Source organism: Rhinoraja longicauda, chromosome 16 (assembly GCF_053455715.1).
Source record: "Rhinoraja longicauda isolate Sanriku21f chromosome 16, sRhiLon1.1, whole genome shotgun sequence".
In the NCBI taxonomy this organism is placed as follows: Eukaryota; Metazoa; Chordata; class Chondrichthyes; order Rajiformes; family Arhynchobatidae; genus Rhinoraja; species Rhinoraja longicauda.
Genome location: NC_135968.1, coordinates 7,065,296 through 7,090,955, shown reverse-complemented (window position 1 = coordinate 7,090,955; position 25,660 = coordinate 7,065,296). Strand labels below are relative to the sequence as shown.

At 47.5% G+C, this 25,660-nt stretch overlaps 1 protein-coding gene across 1 annotated transcript in view; it reads left to right on the top strand.

Moving 5' to 3' along the window:
• The first annotated feature begins 2,869 nt into the window (after nucleotides 1-2,869).
• Nucleotides 2,870-25,660, top strand: part of dna2 (DNA replication helicase/nuclease 2) — a 33,312-nt gene continuing 10,521 nt past the window's right edge. Inside the window, exons 1-13 of the mRNA XM_078413126.1 lie at nucleotides 2,870-2,972; nucleotides 3,747-5,032; nucleotides 5,752-5,925; nucleotides 7,859-8,042; nucleotides 10,247-10,395; nucleotides 12,106-12,237; nucleotides 16,414-16,639; nucleotides 18,646-18,763; nucleotides 19,544-19,709; nucleotides 20,817-21,011; nucleotides 22,622-22,852; nucleotides 23,579-23,695; nucleotides 24,749-24,858. Of these exons, the coding sequence (XP_078269252.1) occupies nucleotides 2,937-2,972; nucleotides 3,747-5,032; nucleotides 5,752-5,925; nucleotides 7,859-8,042; nucleotides 10,247-10,395; nucleotides 12,106-12,237; nucleotides 16,414-16,639; nucleotides 18,646-18,763; nucleotides 19,544-19,709; nucleotides 20,817-21,011; nucleotides 22,622-22,852; nucleotides 23,579-23,695; nucleotides 24,749-24,858 (3,124 nt within the window). The 5' untranslated portion in view covers nucleotides 2,870-2,936. The remainder of the gene's footprint in view (nucleotides 2,973-3,746; nucleotides 5,033-5,751; nucleotides 5,926-7,858; nucleotides 8,043-10,246; nucleotides 10,396-12,105; nucleotides 12,238-16,413; nucleotides 16,640-18,645; nucleotides 18,764-19,543; nucleotides 19,710-20,816; nucleotides 21,012-22,621; nucleotides 22,853-23,578; nucleotides 23,696-24,748; nucleotides 24,859-25,660) is intronic.

Genomic DNA, 25,660 nt, shown 5'->3' with positions numbered 1-25,660 from the left:
TCCAACCCTCCAAGTGTCAATTTGGCCTCCATTCTCTTAATTTCTTAGGACACCGAATCACCCCCACCGGCGCCACCCCTTTGCCCGAGAAGGTGGAGGCTGTCCGTGGATTCCCGCGGCCCACCACAGTGAAGGGGTTGCAGGAGTTCGTGGGCATGGTGAACTTCTACCATAGGTTCGTCCCGGCAGCAGCACGGGTCGTGCGTCCGCTCTTCCAGTGCCTCGCGGGCAAACCTGTGGAGATAGAATGGTCCGCTGCCGCTGAGCGGCCTTTGAGGCAGCTAAAGCGGCTCTGGCAGACGCCACCATGCTCGTCCACCCGAGCGCCTCCGCCCCCACGGCCCTGACGGTCGATGCGTCGGACGTGGCGGTGGGAGGGGTTTTGGAACAGCAGGTGGGTGGCCTTTGGCAGCCCTTGGCGTTTTTCAGCCGACAGCTGAGTGCAGCTGAGCTGAAGTATAGCGCCTTTGACCGAGAGCTTCTGGCCCTCTATTTAGCTGTCCGTCACTTTAAATATTTCCTAGAAGGCCGCCCGTTTGTGGCCTTTACGGACCACAAACCGTTGACTTTTGCTTTTTCCAAATTGTCCGACCCATGGTCGGCCCGCCAGCAGCGGCACCTGACTGCCATCTCGTAGTTTACCACCGATGTCCGTCATGTCGCGGGTAAGCTTAATGCCGTTGCTGACGCCCTGTCCCTGCCGGCCGTTTCCCCCATTTCAGCGGTGGGCTGCGAGGTGGATCTCCAGGAGCTTACGGAGGCACAGCTCCTGGCAGACACCGCCTCGGCATACCAGTCCGCCACTTCGGGGTTGAAGTTGGCCCAGGTGGCCTACAGGTACAAAAGTCTGGTGTGATGTTTCCCTTCCCCGCCCCAGGCCGGTGGTGCCGGCCTCCCTCCAGCGCCGGGTGTTTGATGCCATTCACGGGCTGGCGCACCCGTCCATCCGCTCCACCTCTGCCTTGGTGGCCGCTCGGTTTGTGTGGCATGGCCTGCGGAAGCAAGTAGCCGCTTGGGCACGTTCCTGCGTTCTCTGCCAGACCGCTAAAGTTCACCACCATGTTCAACCCCCGGTGCAAGAGTCCGCGGTTCCGGCGGTCCTTTTTTCCATATTCATGTTGATTTAGCTACACTCATCTGCTCACGGTGGTTGACCGATTCACCCGGTGGCCGGAGGCTTTCCCGTTGTCCGATACCTCCGCGGCCTCTTGTGCCCGGGCCCTGGCCCTCCATTGGGTGGCCCGTTTCGGTGTTCCGTCCGTCATTACCACAGACAGGGGATCCCAGTTCACCTCTGCCCTTTGGGCCACTCTGGCGGAGCTGTATGGCTCCCGGTTGCAGCACACCACGGCGTAGCACCCACAGGCTAATGGGCTCGTGGAGAGGTTCCACCGGCAACTTAAGGCGGCCCTCAGTGCACGGCTGGAAGGCCCGGACTGGGTAGACCAACTTCCCTGGGTCCTTTTGGGCATCAGGACTGCTCCTAAGCAGGATCTCGGTGCTTCGTTCACGGAACTGGTATATGGCTCGCCACTTCGAGTGCCCGGGGATTTCCTGCCGGAGTCCTCTGGTCAGCGGCCCTCGGTTCCGTCGGTTTTGGCATCACTCCGGGCACGCGTGGGTTCCCTGGCTCCGGTTCCTACTTCGTGTCATGGGTGTTTCATGGTACATGAACCGCCTGCCTTAAAGGACTGTGAGTTTGTGTTTCTGCGTAGGGATGCCCATCGTTGCAGAGGGTCTATGAAGGCCCGTTCCGCGTGTTGCGTGAAGAGACGGTCACCTTCATCTTGGATGTGGGCGGCAGGAGTGAGCTCGTCTCGGTGTCCAGGCTCAAGCCTGCGCACTTGGATCCGGACAGCCCTGTCCTGGTCAGCCAACCGCCTCGGCGGGGCCGTCCTCCTGCAGTTCCACCCTATCCGGGACCCCCTGCTCCTGTGGTTCCGGCAGCCCCTCTCCTTACTCGTTCTGGTCGTGAAATCCGGCTCCCTGCTAGGTTCCGTACCTCGGGTTCTGGGGGGGGGGGGGGGGGGGTCATGTAGCGACCATAGAGATTAGTCCTAGGAGTCGAACCCTCAGATTGGCCAACAAGGTCATGTGTGAGTGCGACCGTAGGGATTGGTCCAAGGAGTTGAGCCCGCTGATTGGACAGCGATGTCACGTGTGGTTTTGGCGCCCAAAACCAGTCAGTTAGGAGAGTTCTTCGAAGTGAACAGTTAGAATTAATGGTTGTCTGTAATCTCGTTCGTTATACTTTGTAATCGAATGTTGCTGTCGCAATAAACTTCTTCAACAAAGAACGAGCCTCCAGACTCGCCACACTGGTTCACAACAAAGATAGACACAAAATGCTGGAGTAACTCAGCGGGACAGGCAGCATCTCTGGAGAGAAGGAATGGGTGACGTTTCGGGTTGAGACGTTTCGGGTTGAGACCCTTCAGACAGTCATGTATCGACACTGTGGATGGCTTATTCACAAAATGCTGGAGTAACTCAGCAGGTCAGGCAGCATCTCGGGAGAGAAGGAATGGGTGACGTTTCGGGTCGAGACCCTTCTTCAGACGTCTGAAGAAGGGTCTCGACCCGAAACGTCACCCATTCCTTCTCTCCCGAGATGCTGCCTGACCTGCTGAGTTACTCCAGCATTTTGTGAATAAATCGATTTGTACCAGCATCTGCAGTTATTTTCTTATACTGTGGATGGCTTGATTGATCTTCAGACGTCACGGGGTGGGCGGGGCCCAGGACGTCACGGGATGGGCGGTGCTGCGGCTGGAGTGTCGGGGGGCTGATCTTTTGACGTCACGGGATGGGCGGGGCTGGGGTGGCTGATCTTCAGACGTCACGGGATGGGCGGGGCTGTCACGGGATGGGCGGGGTCAACGCGGCCGTTGCTGAGGGCGGGCTGGGGATGCCCGCAGCCGCGGGTCGTTGGCGCCATGAGGAGGAGGAGCAACAAGTCGTCATGTTTGGCCGTCAGTACCGCGGGGGGGGGGGGGGGGAAGAGAGGGGGGGGGGGAAGAGAGAGGGGGGGGAAGAAGAGAGAGGGGGGGGAAGAGAGGGGGGGGGGGAAGAGAGAGGGGGGGGGAGAGAGGGGGGGGGCAGAGAGGGGGAGAGAGGAGGGGAGGGGGAGAGAGGAGGAGGGGGAGAGAGGAAGGAGGGGGAGGGAGAGAGAGGAGGGGGAGGAAGAGAGGAGGGGGGGAGAGAGGGGGGGAGAGAGGGGGGGAGAGGAGGGAGAGAGGGAGAGAGGGAGAGAGGAGGGAAGGGGAAAGGGGAGGGGGAGATGGAGAGGAGGGGGAGAGAGGAGGAGGGGGAGAGAGGAGGGGGGAGGGAGAGGAAGGAGGGGGAGGAAGAGAGGAGGGAGAGAGGAAGAGGGGAGGGAGGAAGAGGGGAAGGGAGAGAGAGGAGGGGGAGGGGAGAGAGAGGAGGGGGAGAGAGAGGAGAGGGAGGGGGAGAGAGAGGAGAGGGAGGGGGAGAGAGGGGAGAGAGGAGGGGGAGGGAGGGAGAGAGAGGAGGGGGAGGGGAGAGAGAGGAGGGGGAGAGAGAGAAGAGGGAGGGGGAGAGAGGGGAGAGAGGAGGGGGAGGGAGGGAGAGAGAGGAGGGGGAGGGGAGGAGGGGGGAGGGATGAAGGGGGGAGAGAGGGAGGAAGGGGAGGGGAGAGGTGGAGGGAGGGGAGAGGTGGGGTGGGAGAGGAGGGGAGCAGTACCTATCTGACATTTCAATACAAATTTTTAATTCCCTTCGAACAGTCAGCATTGGTGGAAAAGAAATGCTTTGATGAAATTGCTCTTGGACACGGAATTGATGAAACAAAACGAATCAGGAATTTCCCAGTTAACATCGGTCAATTGGAAAGAAACAATGAAGACAGTTTTGTGGAATGGAGCTTTTTGAATTCTCCTGATGTCGATGAAGTCGTCCCTGAAAGTCCAGCGGAAAAAGCAGACATTTTTACCGTTCCTGAAACACAAACGTGCGAGATTGCAGCACCCATTATAACATCAGTGGATAGTGTGGTCGCACCTCTCGTCTCTCCTATCCGTCGTTCTGGTTTTAAACAATCAAAGGATCTTCGGCCTTTTTCGAGCCGTTTAGATGTTGAAAATGTGAATCCCCTTCCACGATATGGTGCTACTGACAGGAAAAAGATGCAAAATCCATTGAGGGATTGTGACACGTTTTGTCCTGTTAAGTTGCATGGGAAAAGACTAACTAGTCCTGTTGGGGTACCAAGGTCAAAGAAATGGAAAGGAACCCTAATCAAAGGGGCAGGTAATGCCGAAGTATTAGATTCAGAGGGTTCCTCTGATAGTTTCCTAGAGGAGTGTCTAATGGCTATTAACCAGACCACTTTTGAGTCTCCGCTATGCAGAGAAACTGAGAATGGACAACTAAACAATAGGAAGACAAGACAGTTGGGAGATAATGTTTTGAAGGAGTGCCCTTCCCCAGATACTGTACATAAAGATGGCAAGCTACATGTGGTTAGCAAGAACGAGATGGGGAACCACCAGTTGCCTGCATGCTCAACTCCCTCAAGGAATCCCTTTCAGAAATTTGATAGGCAACACTACACAAAAATACAGAATAAAAGTTGTGATTCTGCACTTGTTCAGAAAACAGAAACAAAATACAGTGACTGCTGTAAAAGGGATGGTGAATGGAGATGGATTCAGTCCTTGGGGCCTGTGCACAAAGCTAGGCTAGATACACTCCAGACACCCACACTGCCGGGTCCCTCAAAAACCCCTGACATACCTGCAGGACAAGAGCGCGAACAGTGCAGTGGGAGCAGTGTGCCTAACCGAGTCCACTCAGGGCATAAAGATTGTGAAGAGGCACTCGCTGAAATTACAGGGGACAATGGGAAGACGGCATTAGAGATGGAGTCTTGTCAGGTTGAACTGCATTCCAATACATCAAACAAAACCCAGTTTACAAAAGTCACAACAAAGTCGGACGGCTCACGAGAAACAGTGGACAGCAACCACCTACAGGGTTCAAGCAGAGCAGCAGAGAAGATGAACTGCTGGAGGTACAGATACATTTTTGCCCTTGCAATGTATAGTTATTTGGCTAATTTCAAGTGCATTGATATTGAATAATTCCTGTGAGCACTAAACTGTTTTTATTTACAGATTAGGACAGCATGCTTCTTGTTAGATTTGTTTTGTGTTCCAATTGCTTGGTTTAATTGGAACACATGTCCAATGTAGGATCGGATTGATGCCCAACACACATGAACCTACTACATACGTGCAGTTATTTACCCAGTAGGGAATATTTATATGTGGGAATTTGTGAATATCAGTACAGGTCCACCACTGATTATCTGGCACCTTGGTTCCAGAGCCTTGCTGGATTATCTGTTTTGTCAGACCAACAGGGTCACGGCTGCTGGAGTGGGGGGGAGGGGGCTGGAGACTGAGCGAAATTTGGCCTCGGACGTCGGCTATGGGAGTTCCAGGAGGCAAATTCGACCCGCCAATCGCCCATGCAAGTCCTGATCAGCCGCCTCACCTGGCCTAGGCGCTACATTTTCGGGGAGGGACTGCCGGGGGGGGGGGGGGGGGGAGATTTCAAGTGCTCTCTCGTAATTTTGTCTGGATTAAAGGAGGTGCCAGACCGCCAGTTGCTGGAAAATCTGCGGTGGTCCTATATTGTAATGATAGCCAGTGAAGTGTGGAATTGACTGAGAGTTTTCACCAGTGTGATTTTAAAATTTTAGCATTGTCACTCTTTTCTCACCATTAGCAAGAAGTATTCAGGTGACGGTGTTAATTTCTGGAGGGGCCGGTTCCAAGTTGTGACGGTGAATGATGTCTTGAATCCCCGTGGAGATCCGGAGAAACATCTGACCATTGCAGTGAGCCAGCCGGGCAGTCCGGATAGCAGCTTCACGGAGCAGTGTATTCTGAAAGATGACTGGTAGGACTTGCAACATTTGTAGTCTCTTGCGCCTGCATATTAAAAAGTATCTAATCTCAACATCTGAGTGACAATAGACAATAGGTGCAGGAGTAGGCCATTCGGCCCTTCGAGGGCTGATCATTCTCAATCAGTACCCCGTTCCTGCCTTCTCCCCATACCCCCTGACTCCGCTATCCTTAAGAGCTCTATTTAGCTCTCTCTTGAATGCTTTCAGACAATTGGCCTCCACTGCCTTCTGAGGCAGAGAATTCCACAGATTCACAACTCTCTGACTGAAAAAGTTTTTCCTCATCTCAGTTCTAAATGGCCTACCCCTTATTCTTAAACTGTGGTCCCTTGTTCTGGAGTGTGAAGGATGGAACTGCAGATGCTGATTTACGCAGAAGGTGGACACAACATGCTGGAGTAACTCAGCGGGACAGACAGCATCCCTGGAGAGAAGGAATGGGTGGTGTTTTGGGTCGAGACCCCTTCTTCAGTCTGAAGAAGGGTCTCGATCCGAAACGTCACCCATTACTTCTCTCCAGAGATTTTTTTGTTGAAAGGTGCTGCCTGTCCTGCTGAGTTACTGCAGCATTTTATGTCTATCCTCAGAGTGTTTGCCAAAACTGTTGCCACATCGGGTCTGACATGCAGAGCTCTGCTTCCATTTGCTTTGTGATGTTCACTTGCTCTTATGGGAATTCTTAGCGGATGTCAGATTGTCAGAGAGTCATCTGGCACGGAAACAGACCCTCCCCGCCCGTCTTGCCCACGCCGACCAAGATGTCCCATCTACACTTGTCCAACCTGCCCATGTTTGGCCCATATCCCTTTATAACTTTCCTATCCATGTACCTGTCCAAATCTATCTATATACTAAAACTCTCATTTATTTGTTCCTGAACTACAGCCAAAATGGTACACGATAGCGCGACAATTCTAGGCCCACCTTACTCACCGTCGTCCCTTTGGTGCTAATGGAAGGTTTCATTGAAATCGGTGTTATATTTTTTAAGTTATTCACATTTTAAAGTTTAAATCTATCTCGGAGGGAGGGAGGGGGAGGAGGGAGGATAAAGGGGGGGGGTTGAGGGGGATGGGGAAGGAAGGGGAGGAGGGGGTGCTGCATCAACTCAGGAGAGGTTTGGGCCCAACTTGGTCTAGTATGTTTTAAATGTCATTATACTACGTGCCCCATACGCCTTCTCTGGCAGCACCATTGTTCTGATCAGGGGTCATCAATTGGACCAGTGAACCCGTGGCATATTGTAATGTTGATGTTTGCTGTTTTGCTTTTTATTTCTTGAGACCTGTAGGATTGAAAAATAAAGTTTATGGATGAACACATAAATGAGGAAACTATTGGATAAACAATTTTAGTTTGCAGGATGCTATTCCCTAAAAGTCATCACGGGTCCCCTGTAACCTATGAACTGCTGACTTGCGTATGCGTGGTCTGTACACGTGCACTGTTCGGGTTATAAACAATTATCAGGATTAGTACCCTGCCCTAACCTGGGATGAGTCTGTGTGGAATTCACGTCTTCCATGTAAGAGGGATTCAGACAATAGAAAGATCGAGAAGATATGGTCCTAACGCCAGTTGAATTTGTGTGGGTGGCAAAAACACATGGAGGGGCTGAAGGGTCCGTTTCTGTGCTGGATGAATCTAATCAGGCAGATAGCTTCACAACAGCAAAAGTTGGAAACACCGAAGTCAGGCGGCATCTTGCAAAGATAAACAAAAGTGGTGTTCCTCGAGCTTTGATGAAAGTTTGCTCCTATTCCTTCTTCAAGGATGTGTATGAGTTTCTGATTGTTTCTCAAATTTTTTTTTTTCGTTTCGGATGTAAGATGTACGCCATTTTGGTTGACCTTTGAATAACATAACATAAGTGGGTCTGCTTCATGAATGTACACATCCTTTGAGAAACACTCTTCATTTCAGGGACACCACTGAAGTCAAAGCTGGGGATATGATTCACCTTGAAGGGGAGAAACACGCGGACACCTGGATAATAAACAGAGACACCGGGTACATGATTGTGAACCCTGACCATCTTATTTCTGGGACTAGCGTTGTAAACAGTATCCGGTGCATGCGCAGGGCTGTGCTGAATGAGAGATTTAAGGTAAGATTTATAATTTCCCTTGACAAAGTATGTAAATCCAGTCCATGTACCATTCATGAGATGTTCCAACCTTGCAGTAGAGGCAGAGGAGCGAGGTTGGAGTGTAAGGGTGCGTCCAGTGGAGGTGGGGTGCAGGGGCTTTGTGGCCAGTTCCACCGCAAGGCTCCTAAGGGAAGTAGGAGTCAGAGGGCAGGGCCAAAGGAAAGCAACCAAAGAACTTGCCAATGCTGCCGAACGGAGCAGTCACTGGCTGTGGCTGAAAAGAAGAGATGCCGTCTGGGCTGCCACGTGACCATCTAGAGGCCAACCATAAGACACACACCCAGGTCTGATCACCCTGCGGTGGGCCTGCCTCGACCGAGGGTGTCTTGTGATAAAAGGCCGAAACACCCAGTGACGTTGACGTACACAACTGAAGATGTGTCTGAATGGTAGCAACATCACCTAGTGGTCAATCCCAAGAACAACACCATGCAAGTCAATTGTAGTGAAAACTTCAGGGATTGTAACAGCCAGTTCTACTAATCAATCAATACATTTCAGTTGCCCCCAAAATATTGCACAGTTGTGTTTAGTCTAGAGATACAGTGGGGAAAAGGGCCCTTGGGACCACCGAGCCTGTGCTGACCAGTGATCCCCGCACACTAACACTATCCTACACCCACGCACACACACATGACAATTTACAATTTTCACCGAAGCCAATTAACCTATAAACCTGTACGTCTTTGGAGTGTGGGAGGAAACCGGAGCACCCGGAGAAAGCACGCGCGGTCACAGCGAGAACGTACAAACTCCGTGCAGACAGCACCCGTAGACAGGATTGAACCTGAGTCTCTGGCTCTGTAAGGCAGCAACTCTACCTCTGCGCCACTGTGCCGCCCCTACCTGACCAGATTTCTGGGGACATATCACCAGAATTGTGGTGCTATATAACTCAGACATTACAAATTATCATTAAATAATGAGCTCCGATATTCCATTAACCATAGGCATCAAAATCAAGACATAGTGCAAGTTGAAAACTTAAATCCATTAGGCAATCTGAAATGTAGTTTAGTTTAGAGATAGTGTCTGTGGGCCACCCAAGTGGAATACGTGGTGCTGTTCATCCGGTTTGCTTGTGCCCTCACTCTGATTTGTTGAAATATTTTCACTGACATACACACAGTTCATTGGGGATCCCATTACTTTGGTTTAATTTGAATGCCGTTATATATTACAGCATCCTCTTCAATATTAGTAACTGTTGACACTGTCTGATACAATCACAGGACCCAGACAGGGTCAGTGATTCGAGATTCTGGGGGAGTGGGAGGCGGATCGGTGGTGCAGCGGCACAGTTGCTGCCCCTCAAAGCCAGAGACCCGGGTTCGATCCTGACTACGGGTGCTGTCTGTATGGAGTTTGTACGTTCGCCTCGTGACCTGCATGGGTTCCGGTTTCCTCACACACTCCAAAGACGTACAGATTTGTAGGTTAACTGACCGGTAAAATTGTAAATTGTCACCTGTGTGTGTATGTGTGTGTCTGGGATATGTTAGTGTGTGGGGATCGTTGGTCGGCGCGGACACGTGGGCCGAATGGCCTGTTTCTGCACTGTATCACTAAGCTTAACTAAATTTCAGATTGCCTAATGGATTTAAGTTTTCAGCTTGCACTATGTCTTGATTTTGATGCCGATGGTTAATAGAATATCAGAGCTCATTAATGATCATTTGTAATGCCTGAGTTATATAGCACCACACCTCTGGTGATATGTCCCCAGAAATCTGGTCAGGTAAGGGTGGCACAGTGGCGAAGCGGTAGAGTTACTGCCTTACAGTACCAGAGACCTGAGTTCAATCCTGAGTATGGATGCTCACTGTACAGAATTTGCACGTTCTTCCTGAGACAGCATGGGTTTTCTCCGGATGCTCCGGTTTCATCCCACATTCTACAGGCGTACAGGTTTTTTGGTTAATTAGATTTGATTAAAAATTGTAAATTGTCCCTAGTGTGTAGCATAGTGCTAGTGTACAGGGTGATCGCTGGTTGACGTGGACTCGGTGGGTCGAAGGGCCTGTTTCTGGGCTGTATCTCTAAAAGTCTAAAAGTAAACTAATACTGTGCTATTGTGCATGGTGGAGTAGGTCATTCAGTACCAAACTCTTCGTTTTGAATTTACAATATGTATGTTGTTTTCTTTTTGTCTTGTTCTCCAGGCTTGTGAAAGGGGGACAATACATATGCTGGTTGGCACTTTAGTTCATGAGATCTTTCAAAAAGCAGTGACAAGCAACAGATTTACACAGCGCCAACTGGAAGAAATTGCCTCGCAAACCATCTCTGCTCCAAAGTACTTGGGAGAGATGTAAGCATTATTTCTGTCAAATTCATAGTCACAGAAACATACAGCACAGAAAAGGGCCCTTTCAGCCCACCTCCTCCATGCTGACCTTGATGCTTGCCTATGCGAATGGTGGTGCTGGCTCGAAGGACCGAATGGCCTACTTCTGCACCTGTTGTCTATTGTCTAAAGCCATTTGCTGTTTAATGCCAGAATCCCTCTACATTTTTTCCTATCTGAGTTATGTTACAGTGTGCAAGATGTAGGTGAGGCTGCATTTAGAGTATTGTGTTCTGTTTTGGTCACCATGCTGCAGGATGGATGTTGTTAAGCTGGAAAGAGTGCAGAGAAGGTTTACGAGGATTTGCCAGTGTCTGGGGGCCTGAGCCGGTGTAGGTGGAGCTTGGGCAGGCTAGGACTTTATTCCTTGGAGCACAGGAGGATGAGAGGTGATCTTACAGAGGTGTACAAGATCATGAGAGGCGTAGCTAGGGTGAATACAGTCTTTTACCCAGAATTGGGGAATCAAGAACCAGAGGACATAGGTTTAAGGTGAGAAGGGAGAGATTTAATAGGAACCTGAGGGGGATTTTTTTCACACAGAAGTGGAGGGTACATGGAATGAACTGCCAGAGGAGATTGTTGAGGCAGGTACTATAACAACATTTAAAATACATTGGGACAGGTACAGATTTAGAGAGATATGGGCCAAATGTGGGCAGATGGGACTGGAGTAGCTGAGGCCTCTTGGTTGGCATGGACAAGTTGGGCAGAAGGGCCTGTTTCCGTGCTATATTACCTGTCCAAACACCTTTTCAACTGCTTTTTCCTGATATTCACCATCCTCTGTGTGGAAAAAAACTTACCACTGAGATCGGAGGGTGACATTTCTCTTTACAAAAGCGTCAGAAAGTTATGGTATTTGTGTTCCCTTAGGAAGCAACTATTACACTTGCAAATGGACATTCCAGTTTTGATGCCCTTTCCCTTTGGCTGTATTAGGTTTATCCTGAGGGAGATCAGTGATCCTGAGGGAGATCAGTGATGGGGCCAGTTGTAGTTGAGCCTACACTCTTCCCTCACCTTTGTAGAACATCCAGATTTATTTCCTTACATAAAATGTGCATTATCAACAATGAGTTAGACACAAAATGCTGGAGTAACTCAGTGGATCAGGCAGCATCCTTGTATCCCTCTCGTTAGCACTTCTTCCCAAGCCAACAATAGGCCATCATGGACTTCGCCCTTCCTGAGGTAAACTGTTGCCGGCTCTGTTTTGCTGTGGTCTTTTCTCGCCTCCAGTACTCTTTCTCCCCCCCCCCCCCCCAAACTCTATCTTTCACTCTGGAAGAAAGGTTCCGATCCAAAACGTCACCTATTCCTTTTCTCCAGGGATGCCCCCTGAACAGCTGAGTTACCCCAGCATTCTACGTCTTATCTTCGGTATAAACCAGCATTTGCAGTTCCTTCCTTATCAATAATGAGGTTTGCCTGTGGATCACAGAATCTAACCACAGAAAGCATATTGGTATTCAGCAATTGAAACTCTCATATTTTGTGCTTTGTAGCAAGTACATTTGAAAAGAAATGGAAGATCCATATTGCTGTCTGATGAAGCTAGGTTTGCAACTGTCATGGTTGGCTATCCTCTAGACAAATCCATTGAATGATGAAAAAGCCGACTTCAACCATCCTTTGGATTAACCACGATCTTGTCCTATTCTTGATATGCAGGTACAAATTGAGTCTGAATCAAGCAGATGTGATGAATGCAATAGAAGAATACCTCCCAATGTTTGTGACCTGGGCACATGACTACATACGCGACACCCCTCAATCCGGCAAATGCCAATTGCAGCTTAAACTGTAAGTGTCCTTCTATATTGCATTGAATGTACATTGAGCAAGTGTAGTGCATGTACCTGCAGTGGAATAGCACTGAACATGCGACAGGGGAATAAGCTGTTTGGACTAATTGCTGGTGTTAAACTCCCAGGCGAATTCATTTTCTCAATGCTTACTCTGCCTATGGCATGAGAAGTGTAGGAAGCCCAGGGCAGCATGGAGGCTCAGTGTTGGGCAGAGCTGCTGCCTTACAGCACCAGATACCCGGGTTTCATCCTGACCATGGGTGCCGTCTGTACAGCGTTTCTCCGTTGTCCCCGTGACCCCATGGGTTTTCCCTGGGAGCTCCAGTTACCTCCCACACTCCACAGACGTACAGGTTTGCAGGTTAATTGGCTTCGGTAAAGATTGTAAATTGTCTCTTGTGTATGAGGTGATCACTGGTCGGCGTGGACTCGGTTGGCAGAAGGGTCTGTTTCCGCGCTGTATTTCTAAACTAAAGTAGGGAGGCATATGTCAGGAATAGTAAAATAAATTGGTGTTAAATTCCCAAGCAAATACATGTTCTCAATGTTTACCCTGCCTATGGTATACGAAACTCCTTAACTGGGGACGCATTTGTAAGGTGTAGTAGAATAAGCTGTTGTAACTAATTGCTGGTATTAAATTCCCAAGTGAATAGATTTTCTCAATGCTTAACCCTTCTCTGGTATAAGAAGCCCATTAACTGTGGCTTGCCTGCAGTCCGTCTGTCTTTTGTGTTTTTTGTTGTTTTTGTATGAATTGTAGTTTTAATATGGTGTAGTGTTTGTATGTTATGTTTGGGGGGGGGTGTGGGAGGGAACGGGAACTGTAAAATTCTCTCTCCCGAACGGAGACGCGACCTTTGTTTCTGTGTCGTGTCCCCGTTCCCGTTGCGGCCTACCACCGGCCATGCACCTGGGACCACCTGGGGCTCTGGTTCGCAGAGCCCGCGGCCCGGACTCACCACCTGCGGCGCTGGCTGCCTGCGGATGCTGCGGGAGCGGCTGCGATTTGTCTCCGGAGACTCCGGCGCGGGCCGCGTGGACGTCGGAAGCCCGCAGGCCCCTGGATGGGGGCCGACATCGGGAGCTCCGGCAGCGGCAGAGGCAGCGTGTTCGCCCGCCCCGAATCGCGTGGCTTGGGTCGGCCCGCCGCGGACCTTTCACCGTCCGGCGCGGCCTGAAATAGGCTGTTGACCTTTCACCGCCCAGCGGCGGCTTCAATATCGGGAGCCCCGACCGCCCCGACGTGGCAAATCCAACAGCCTGACCGCGGGAGAAGACGGCAGGGAAGAGAAAAAGACATTTTTGGCCTTCCATCACAGTGAGGAGGGACTGGAGGAGACTCACTGTGATGGATGTTTCTTTTTGTTTGGTGTTAGTTGTGATTGTATGTGTTATTGCATTTTTATTGATTATTCTTATTGGTCTTATTGTTTAACTGCGGGTAATGTTTCATTTCACTACACATTTATGTGTATGTGACAAATAAACGACTATTGACTATTGACATATGTCGGGTCTAGGCACCTGGGATCGAGTGAATCCCTTGGTGTACAATGGATATAGGAGTACACTTAAAAGGGAAATCAGAAGGGAAATGACAGTTCATGAGTAGCTTTGGCAAATAAGCTAAAGGAAAATCTATAAATATATTAAGAGCAAAGGGGTAACGGGAGAGATTAGTGCCCCTTTAGTATCAATGCAGCTTTGTGTGTGTAGTGCTACACCACATGGGTAAAGTCTGTCATGGATATTTCTCATCGGTATTTCCATGGAGAGGTCATGGAAGCTAGGGAATTCATGAGAGTAGAGTGATGTCTTGAAACAAATCCGCTTTACAAAAGGAAGTGCTGGAGGCCTTAAAGTGCATAAATGTAGATAGCTCTCTGGGGCATGACCGCATATACCCTCGGAGATTGTGGGAGATTAGGGAAGGAAGCACTGGGGCCTGCAGAGGGATTTGGATCATTGTTGGCCACGGGTGATGTACCAGACGAACGGATAGTAGCTGATTTGACTTTATGCCAGAGGGCTGTAAACACACACCAGGTAACTTCAGCCCCACCTCCAGTTTAAATTCCATTTGGAATATTTTGGAGGACCTAGAACCAAGTAGTGGGTATTTTGAGGGGCAGGATCTATCTGCTTTTGGAAAGGCAAGAGATGGGGACATTCGGTTTGGCTTTGTGCATTGAAAATCATATCTCGCAAGTTGGAGTTTATTGAAGAGATGACCAAGAGGATTGACGAGGGCATATATATAATATAACATATATAACAACTACAGCATGGAAACAGGCCTGTCCGGCCCTACCAGTCCACGCCGACCATTCTCCCTGACCTAGTCCCGTCTACCTGCACTCAGACCATAACCCTCCAATCCCCTCCTATCCATATACCTATCCAATTTACTCTTAAATAATAAAATCGAGCCAGCCTCCACCACTTCCACCGGAAGCCCATTCCATACAGCCACAACCCTCTGAGTAAAGAAGTTCCCCCTCATGTTACCCCTAAACCTTTGTCCCTCAATTCTGAAGCTATGTCCCCTTGTTGGAATCTTCCCCAATCTCAAAGGGAAAAGCCTACCCACGTCAACTCTGTCCGTCCCTCTCAAAATTTTAAAAACCTCTATCAAGTCCCCCCTCAACCTTCTACGCTCCAAAGAATAAAGACCCAACCTGTTCAACCTCTCTCTGTAGCCTAAGTGCTGAAACCCAGGCAACATTCAAGTAAATCTCCTCTGTACCCTCTCCATTTTGTCGACATCCTTCCTATAATTTGGCGACCAGAACTGCACACCATACTCCAGATTCGGCCTCACCAATGCCCTGTACAATTTCAACATTACATCCCAACTTCTATACTCGATGCTCTGATTTATAAAGGCAAGCATACCAAACGCCTTCTTCACCACCCTATCCACATGAGATTCCACCTTCAGGGAACAATGCACAGTTATTCCCAGATCCCTCTGTTCCACTGCATTCCTCAATTCCCTACCATTTACCCTGTACGTCCTATTTTGATTTGTCCTACCAAAATGCAGCACCTCACACTTATCAGCATTAAACTCCATCTGCCATCTTTCAGCCCACCCTTCCAAAAGGCCCAAGTCTCTCTGTAGACTTTGAAAATCTACCTCACTATCAACTACTCCACCTATCTTAGTATCATCTGCATATTTACTAATCCAATTTGCCACACCATCATCCAGATCATTAATGTAAATGACAAACAACAGTGGACCCAACACAGATCCTTGGGGCACTCCACTAGACACTGGCCTCCAATCTGACATACAATTGTCAACGTTGTCTTGGTGAATTTAGAAAGGCTTTTGACAAGGTTACGCATGGTTGGCTGGTCCGGAGAGTTAAATCGCATGGGATCCAGGGTGAGCTGGCTAATTTGACGCAAAATTGGCTTGTTGGTGGGAGAGAGGGGGTGTTGGTGGAGAGCTGTCTCCTGCTCTGCACAAAGGAAAACAAACTTGCCTATCCAGTCTCCCCTCAAAACTGAAGCATTCCACCCCAGGCAACATCATGGCATGGCGATACCATACCTTCCTATGGTATGGCGAGCAGAGCTGTACACTGTATTGCAGCTGTCACTCAACCATTGCCGTATAAAGTTGTGCCCAAATCTCCCTGAATTGTACCACATGTCCTGGCTCAAGAGGTCGAGCTTCCTGATCCGCCTCCTGTTTTACCACCATATACCGTCCTTGCGTTGCTGCTACTGTGGGGATATTTGGACTTGAACATCAAGTTCCTTTTGATTCTCAATATGTCCTCAGGCACCGTCGTTAGTGGTTATTTTAGTTTAGCGATATGGTGCGGCAACAGGCCCTTCAGCCAACCGAGTCCGTGCCGACTAGCAATCACCCCGTACTTTAGCCCTATCCTATACACTAGGGACAATTTACTGAAGCCAATTAACCTACAAACCTGTACGTCTTTGGAATATGGGAGGAAACCGGAGCACCGGGAGAAAGCCCACACGGTCATGGGGAGAACACACAAACTCCTCACAGGCTCTGGATGTGTCCTACCCCAATGGACCTTGCCCAGTCTGTTTTGCCTCGTATTTGTCATGAATAAATTCCATCTTTCATTGTTTAAGTTTTTATTAGTCACACTAATTTTTTTCATTTCTTTTTTTTTCCCAGTCCAAGTGATGGTGACCTGGTCAAATCAGACACTGCTTGTGGTATCACAATTCTTGATATTGAAGATGTTGAAGAGAATATTTGGTCTCCAAGGTTTGGCTTGAAAGGCAAGATTGATGTAACGGCCTCTGTTAAAATTCATCGTCGGTCCAGGACCCAAAACAGAGTCATGCCTTTGGAGCTTAAAACCGGGAAGGAATCTAACTCGGTGGAGCACAGAAGCCAGGTACGACGATTAACGGCTACCGAAGAAGCAGCCCCTTATTGTGCTGTGGTGACAAATGTGCTCATTCCTGCCAGGGAGAAAGTGTACATAGAGCACTGTTTTCACTGTCTGTAGAAGGGTCTGGAGCCAAAATGTCACCTATTCCTTTTCTCCAGAGATGCAGAGTTACTACAGCTTTTTGTGTCCATTTTCAGTCCTCAACACCAGCTTGATTTCACTGCTGCCATATTCCTTTAATAATGTTTTCACTGAACGAACAAGCTCCTGCTTTCACCTTCTCAAATACTGCTTTAGATTTTTTTTTTAGATTTAGAGATTTAGAGATACAGCGCAGAAACAGGCCCTTCGGCCCACCGGGTCTGCGCCGCCCAGCGATCCCCGCACATTAACACTATCCTACACCCACTAGGGACAATTTTTATATTTTTATATTTTGCCTACTAATATTTTGCCAATTAACCTACAAACCTGTACGTCTTTGGAGTGTGGGAGGAAACCGAAGATCTCGGAGAAAACCCACGCAGGTCACGGGGAGAACGTACAAACTCCGTACAGACAGCGCCCGTAGTCAGGATCGAACCTGAGTCTCCGGCGCTGCATTCGCTGTAAGGCAGCAACTCTACCGCTGCGCCACCGTGCCGCCCTAAATTGCCGTTTTGAATTTAACAACAATCAATCTAGGTGTACGATTAAAAACGGGCACTGATCTGATCCACTCATTACTCCTCAACCTTCTGAGGACTTTCCATCTAAATTGGGAGAGTTGTCCCTCAGACTTGAGACGATCATACTTCAAGAATTGTCACCTGGAAACTTTCATCACGATCACTAAAGTACGTCTTGTTCCACCAGCAGGATAAATGGCTTTGTCATGGACTAACCCCCGTAAATCAATTTGACTTGGTCTTACTCAATCTTAGATATTCTCTTTCCTTATCCCTCTCGTCTTCCCTGCCTCTTCAAATTAAAACTACAGGTACAATGGCGCAGCGGTAGAGTTGCTGCCTCACAGTGACAGACTCCTGGGTTTGATCCTGACCACGGGTGCTGTCTGTACGTAGTTTGTATGTTCTCCCTGTGACCGCGTGGGTTTTCTCCGGGTGCTCCGGTTTCCTCCCACATCTTCCAAAGATGTGCAGGTTTGTAGGTTACTTGGTTTCTGAACATTGCCCCTCAAGTGTAAGATGCGAAACTGAGATAATATAGAACAAGTGTACGGGTGATTGTTGGTTGGGGTGGATTCGATGGATCAAAGGGCCTTGTTCCACGCTGTATCGGGCAGTGGGCAAGTCCTAAATGGGGCTTGTATGGGAGTTGGACGACCCCGCCCCCACGATGTCTCCACTGTCTCGTGTGCATGCCACATGTACAGCCGGCAAGTCGTTGGTTCCAGCGGCTTTAGGGCTTGTCTACCTAGCACATGAAGCCTGGGTTCGGCGGATTGCGCGGAGGAAACCACCAAAAGGTTCAATGGGCAGAAAGACGATCCCAGCGAAGCGTTGTGGAGCGCAAACAGGGCAGAGTGAGATACGTAGGACACTTCTGACCATCCACTGCATCCTGACCTGTCCCCAGCCGTCCCGACTATGTCTTGCTGCTGGAACCCGAGAGGCCGGGACGAGAGAGTGAGGCCGACGATCTGCGCAACTCCCCCTCACTTAAATCCAAGTCAAGCGCTAGTCATGACTATCTCTAAGCTAAACTAAAACTAAACTAAACTAAATTAAAAAGGCAGCACTGCTGTAATGTGATCATTGTGGTCCTAAAAAGCTTCATGTTATAGAATATTGTGTTAAAAAGATCTGTGCCATCATCTATATTCATCAAGCAATTGAGTCTGCTGCTGCTAGAATCGAACACAACAAGACTATGCTCATTTTTTACATGGGCATATAAAGGTGGTGGTATTTGTGCAGTTAAACGTACGTGGAGTTAAAACTTGTTTAACGTGGGTCCACCTAAAGCTGGATGCACAAAAGTAAAGCTTAGCATTCCTTTCCCCACAGGTCATTCTGTACACTTTGATGAGCCAAGAGCTCAGGGAAGATCCCGAGGCTGGGTTTCTCCTCTACCTCAAGACCGGCACCATGTATCCAGTACCAGGCAACCACATGGACAGGAGAGGTATCAAGAATGGCCTACTCCTGCACCTATTGTCTATTGTCTATTGTCTATTGATTCCGTTAACCCTAAGGGTTATATCTAACTCTCCCTTGAATATGTCCAGTGAGTTAGCCTCCACTGCCTTCTGTGGCAGAGAATTCCACAGATTCACAACTCTGGCTGAGAAAGTTTTTCCTCATCTCAACCCTAAATGGCCTACCCCTTATTCTTAAACTGGGACCCCAGGTTCTGGACTTTCCCAACACGAGTAACATTTTTCCTGCATCTAGCCTGTCCAATCCCTTAAGAATTTCATATGTTTCTTTAAGATACATTCTCATCCTTCTAAATTCCAGTGAATATAAGCGCAGTCGATCCATTCTACCATCATATATCCATAATAAGATCCTTCCTAGAGTCTTTCACCGTCAAACAAATACTGTGCGTCAGTATTATGCGGAATCAAGGGATATGGGGAGAAAGCAGGAACATGGTACTGATTCTGGATGATCAGCCATGATCATATTGAATGGCGGTGCTGGCTCGAAGGGCCGAATGGCCTACTCCTGCACCTATTTTCTATGTTAAGCTGAAAAAGATACAGAAATGATTTACAAGGCTGGGATTGGTTGGATTACAAGGAGAGGTACACTCAAAGAATTTTATGAAGAGGTCTGTGCAAACGGTTTACTCTATGTACAGTATTGGAAAAACAGCCAATAAACACACACGTCAAGTTTCATCCACAGCAATTGCTTTTGTATTTTATCTGAAGCAGTTTCTATTTCAATGTTCACCTAGAATTGCTGAAGCTGAGGAACCAGCTTGCTTTCCATTTAACCAACGGCTTAGTCTGGGCAGAGTCGAAGAGAACGAATGCACACCTTGCACCGCTGCCTCGTGTCATCGGTGACCAGCAGGCTTGCAGGTTCTGCTCTCAGCGACGCAACTGTGCTTTATACAGCAGGTACGTCCTGTTGTTGGGGCCCTATAAAAAAAATGAGGGCCAGTTCAATTGCAGGGATAATGACAAAAATGTGCAGGAGTGTCCAATGATGGGAAAATATGGGAATCAAAGTAGGATGGTACCTTAAAAACCAAAAAGGCATGGGGTTACGGGGAGAAGGCAGGAGAATAGGGTTAGGAGGGAGATATAGATCAGCCATGATTGAATGGCGGAGTGACGTGATGGGCCGAATGGCCTAATTCTGCTCCTATCACTTATGATCTTATGACAATGCAATGTACCAGGAAGCTAGGAGCAAGCATCTAATCAGGGTGTCTGACCCACTCTTCAGTTCTGAAGAAGGGTCTCGACCCGATTTGTTACCTATTTTTTCCAGAGATGCTGCCTGACCCGCATTTTGTGTCTATCTTCCATCTGGCAATTAAAAGAGCTTGCGTACAATGGTGTTTAAAAGACATTTACTTTAGTCTTTAGAGATACAGCGCGGAAACAGGCCCTTCTGCCCACCGAGTCCGCGCCGACCAGCGATCACCCTGTACACTAGCACTATCCCACACACGAAGGACAATTTACATTTTTTACCAAAGCCAATCAACCTACAAACCTGTACGCCTTTGGAGTGTAGGTGGAAACCAGAGCACCCGGAGAAAACTCACGCAGTCACAGGGAAAATGTACAAAACTCTGTGTAGTCAGGACCGAACTTGGATCTCCAGCACTGTAAGGCAGCGACGTTACTGCTGTGACACTGTGCCGTCCATTTGGAAGGGTTAAGATGGAGACACTTGCAGGAGGGCAATAAGCTGGGACACAAAGACAAGAAACACTGGAATCTGATAAGTGAGAATGTGAAACAGAAGGAACCGCACAAAGTGCTAGAGTAACTCAGGGGGTCAGGCAGGCCTTGCACTAATAATGCATTGCTATCCCAAGCTCAATTCATGTGAATTTATCCATGATGTTGCTCAGGAATGGGGGTTTTTGCGTGTGAACTTATAAAATGTAAAAGTTAGTGAATACAACAGTACACTGAAATAGAGAATGATGAAGAACACTGAAACCGTCTGCAGAACAGGCGCTGAATGACAAGTTTATTGTTATTCTGCAGGGCAGTGGAGCAAGAGGTGGAGGGATGTTTTGTGCCCACAGATGTGAAACCTATTCTGCAGCAGGAAACTCAGCACTTGGAGCCCATGCATCTGCAATACTTTCGGCACTGGTACTTTCTCTGCAATCTCGAGGCATATGCAGTTGATAGTAAAGGAGGGTCCAAAAACATTTGGATGTATTCCGCAGAAGACAGGTGAGCAAAAGAATGGATGGGTTTGGTGCAGATGTGATGAGAATAAGGTCCAAGTAAATTTGGGGGTGTGAAATGGAGGAGGTTTTCTATGAAGGTGGACACAAAATGCTGGAGTAACTCAGCGGGTCAGGCAGCATCTCGGGAGAGAAGGAATGGGAGACGTTTCGGGTCTCGACCTGAAATGTCACCCATTCCTTCTCTCCCGAGAAGCTGCCTGACCCGCTGAGTTACTCCAGCATATTGTGTCTACCTTCGATTTTAACCAGCATCTGCGGGGTTTTTTCCTATAGGTTTTCTATATTTCCTACCAGAACATAGAACAGTACAGCACGAGAACAGGCCTTCCAGCTCACGGTGTCTGGAATGATTGTAAATTAAACTAATCGCCTCTGCCTACATGTGATCCATATCCCTCCGTTTGCCGTATATTCACATGCCTATCAAAAGACTTCTTAAATGAAAGCATCGTATCTGCTTTTGCCACCACCCTAGGCAGCATGTTCCAGGCACTCTGTTTAAAAAAAAAAAAAAAAGAACAATTGCCCCTCGCTTTGTCTTTTAAACTTGCCACTCTGACCTTGAGGGTGTGTCCTCTAGAGCTTGACACTTCAAAATGCATTCCCACCCTGGGGAAAAGGTTCTGACTATCCAATCTATGCCCCTCACAATTGTATAGACTACTATCAAGTCTCCTTCCAGCCTCTGGCTCACCAATGCGTACACGATTTCTAGAGCCATCTCCTTGAGAACCCTGGGATGCAGACCATCAGGCCCTGAGGATTTATCAGCCTTCAGTCCCATCAGTCTACTCAAAACTATTTCTTGCCTAATGCAAATTTCTTTCAGTTCCTCTGTCTCCCTGGATCCTCTAAATTACCAAAGCAAAAATGTCATGACCACACAGTTCCACATTGTCTGTTTTTTTGTTCTAAACCAGTATCCAAAATGGGTTTCTCTGTATTCATAAGGAAACCCTGCTCAGTCTGTTTTACCCTGTAACTTTGAAATGGCAATACAAGAAACCCTTATGTATTGAACAAGGCATTGTGAAAAATTTCCACAGTCTAATGATGCACTGACCTGATTTTAGTTTTAGTTTAGTTCAGAGGTGCAACATGGAAACAAGCCCTTCAGCCCACCGAGTACATTAGTTGTACATTATCCCATTTTCCCACCCACTCCCTGCACAGCAGGGGTAATTTTTAGCAACCAATTTAACCCACAAACCCCCACTTTCGGATGGACACAAAGTGCCGGAGAATCTCAGCAGGTGTGATGATGTTCCACTGGTCAGCATTGCACTGATCAGCTGATGTACAATACAATACAATATCTTTTATTGTCATTGTACAAGTACAACGAGATTAAACTTGTATTGGATTAGGGTTTATGTTTATTTTTGTCACATGTACTGAGGTTCAGTGAAAAGCCTGGTTTTGCCTGCCAGATGACCAAATCAGATAATACTATATTGATTTGAGAGATTTTACACCAGTGGCATAATAGTGCGGTTTTATTAGTTTGTTTTTGATTTGAAAACGAGATCATTGGACTACTTATGAAATCATGTATTGTATTGCATTGATATTTGGCTGATTTTGTTTCAATAGGGAGTCTCAAGGATATTGTGTTGCTAATCTAGTACAGAGTGGTAGTGTGCTGAACCTTTCTGATGGACAATACCAGCATCAATTCACAAGGAAAAGTGGGTGCATATCGAAAACGGCATTAATGGTTGGCGACAGAGTTGTACTAAGTGGACAGGAGAAAGTGCTGCTTGCCGTGTCTTCTGGATATGTCACCGAAATCCAAACTTCCCTGATTACTTGTTCATTGGATCGGTAAGAACTATCTCTTTAATCATGATTTTGGAGGAAGATTTGGCCAAAATCCAACAGAATTTCGAAAGGAATTTTCCCTACACATCTGCAACTTCCTTTGAAAGAAACAACATTCTTTAATCTTTCTGGCCAAAATGTTGTCATGAAACTGGAAGCTTGGTGCTTAATGTGAATGTAGGTAACACAACATTCTGAAGGGTCTCAACCCAAAATGTCACCTATCCATGTTTCTCGAAAGAGTCTCGACCCGAAACGTCACCTATTCCTTTTCTTCAAAGATGCTGTCTGACCCGCTCAGTTACTCCAGCTTTTTGTGAATAAGCATCTGTAGTTCCATGTTTTGACATTTAGAATATTTATTCTTAATTATTGTCCAACCTGGAAGAACGTTAGGCCACGCACAAATTCATTATTTTTTAATTTGACAGTATTAAAGATAACACCCCTCCATGACCGCTCTATCTAGGCCACTCGTTTCCAGTGGGTTTCAATGGGATTTTGCCTCATCCTTCCAAATTCAAGTGCGCACAGGCCCGGAGCCATCAAACGCTCATCATCCATTAACCCAATCATCCCCGGTATCATTCTCGTAAACCTCCTCTGGACCCTCTCCAACGCCAGCACATCCCACCTCGGATAAGAGGCCCAAAATGGCTCACAATTGGGTGTTCTACACACACACACACATATATATATTGGAGTTTCTAAAAGCTCTACTTTGTGCAGGAACCTCTCCAGGCTGCCGCAGGAAACCATCTTCAGACTTGATCACGACGAGGGAGTTGGAAATATGAGCACTCATTTGGGAAATCTTTCTAAGTTGATGGAAAAATCCGCAATCAGGTAAGTCACCAGCAAGAAGAAGGCATTGCAGTGAAAATTTATGAAATGTGCTTATCCGTGTGGTGTAATCCGTCCCTTGGCATCCAAGTATTATCATCCAAGTATCATGCAGCTGCAGAATAAGTAAGATGCAAGTCAAAATTTCAATGTTTGCTGTTTGCGTGAAGCTTAGAGATGTAGTCCTGGCAACATGGGCAGGGCTGTAAGATAATTGGATTAGAAAATTTATAGGGATATGGACAAAAGGCAGGCAAATAGAACAAGCTCAGGAGGGAACTTGGTCAGCGTGGTCAAGTTGGACCGAAGGACCTATTTCCTGCTGCATTTAATCTTAATGATTGTCATATTACTGGAGGAAAAATAATAGGCAAATGTCTATTTCTCCCGCATATTCACCAAGGATTCACCGGGAAGCTTTGGAAAACATAACACGATTCGGTACTGTTGGCTGTGAAAGAGAAAACGTGTTCAAGAAATTAATTTGAGCTTCAAATTGAAGTTGCAATCAGGAAGAAATAAAGAGCCAGTTGGATATTTGGATTGCCAAAGGCACGTCAAAATATCACATCAAAATGACTGCACCAGGGATTGAGATCCAGTAAAATGAGAATTACATGGGAGTCATAAAGCATGGAAACACAACCTGCCCATGCCCCATCTACACTAGTCCCACCTGTCCGCGTTTGGCCCACATCCTTCCAAACTTATCCAGATATCTTTTTAATGTTGTTATAGTACCTGCCATTGTTCCATATACCCACTGCCTTCTGTGTGAAAAAAGGTACCCCTCAGGTTCCTAATAAATCTTTCCCCTCCTCACCCTAAACCTATGTCCTCTGGTGATGGACCAAATAATCCCTTCCTCGCTGGATAGCTCCAGTTCTGTAGGAACAGTCTGGATTAGAGTTAAGTATGCTGCTTACTGTTTCGAAACATGTTGAGGGACACCTTACAAGCACTGTTCCAAAATTAAAACGACCTCCCTAATGTGTGATTTTTAAATTCTATCTGTGAAGAATGATGAAAATGAGAAGCCATTCTGTATTTCCTCAGCGATAAGCTTCGAGAACTCGTTGTGGGACTGAGGCCACCACAGTTTGTACCTTACCTGAGCACTGTACTCCCACATGATGTAAAGGAAACAGTGGCTGATATTCTGAAAGGTAATCTGTCTATTACATATTGCCATATTCAGTTTAGTTTATTGTCACAGGTACAGTGAAAAGCTTTTGTTGCGCGCCAACCAGTCAGCGGAAAGACAATACATGATTACAATCAAGCCGTACACAGTGTACAGATACATGATAAACCTGTACATCTTTTAGAACGTTCTTTTAGGAAGGAGACGAGGAAAAATTTCTTTAGTCAGGGTGGTAAATCTGTGGAATTCTTTGTCACAGAAGGTTGTGGAGGCTGTCAGAAGATATTTTTAAGGCAGAGATAGATAGATTCATGATTAGTATCAGAGGCTATGGGGAGAAGGCAGGAGAATGGGGTTAGGAGGAAAAGATAGATCAGCCATGATTGAATGGCGGAGTAGACTTGATGGGCCAAATGGCCTAATTCTACTATCACTTATGACCTTATAAGGGAATGACGTTTAGTGCAAGGCAAAGCCAGTAAAGTCCAATCAAAGATAGTCCATATACTCAGTTGGTATTAGGGGAAGATATACAACAGCCAGTAACTCAAGAGTTAATAAACTGAACTTTGGTACCACAGTGGTTTGGTCTGCGTACTGTTTGCAAATACTCCCTTTCACCGCATGGGATTCCCTCAGGTGCTTACATTTTCCTCCGATACCTCAAAGAGACATAAATATGAGTAGATTAATTGTTGAAACTAAATCGTCCTTCATTAAGTGGTGGAAATGGAATCAAAGGAGGCACAATAGCGCTGCGGTAGAGCTGCTGCCTTACAGTGCCGGAGACCTGGGTTCAATGCTGACAACGGGTACTGTCTGTA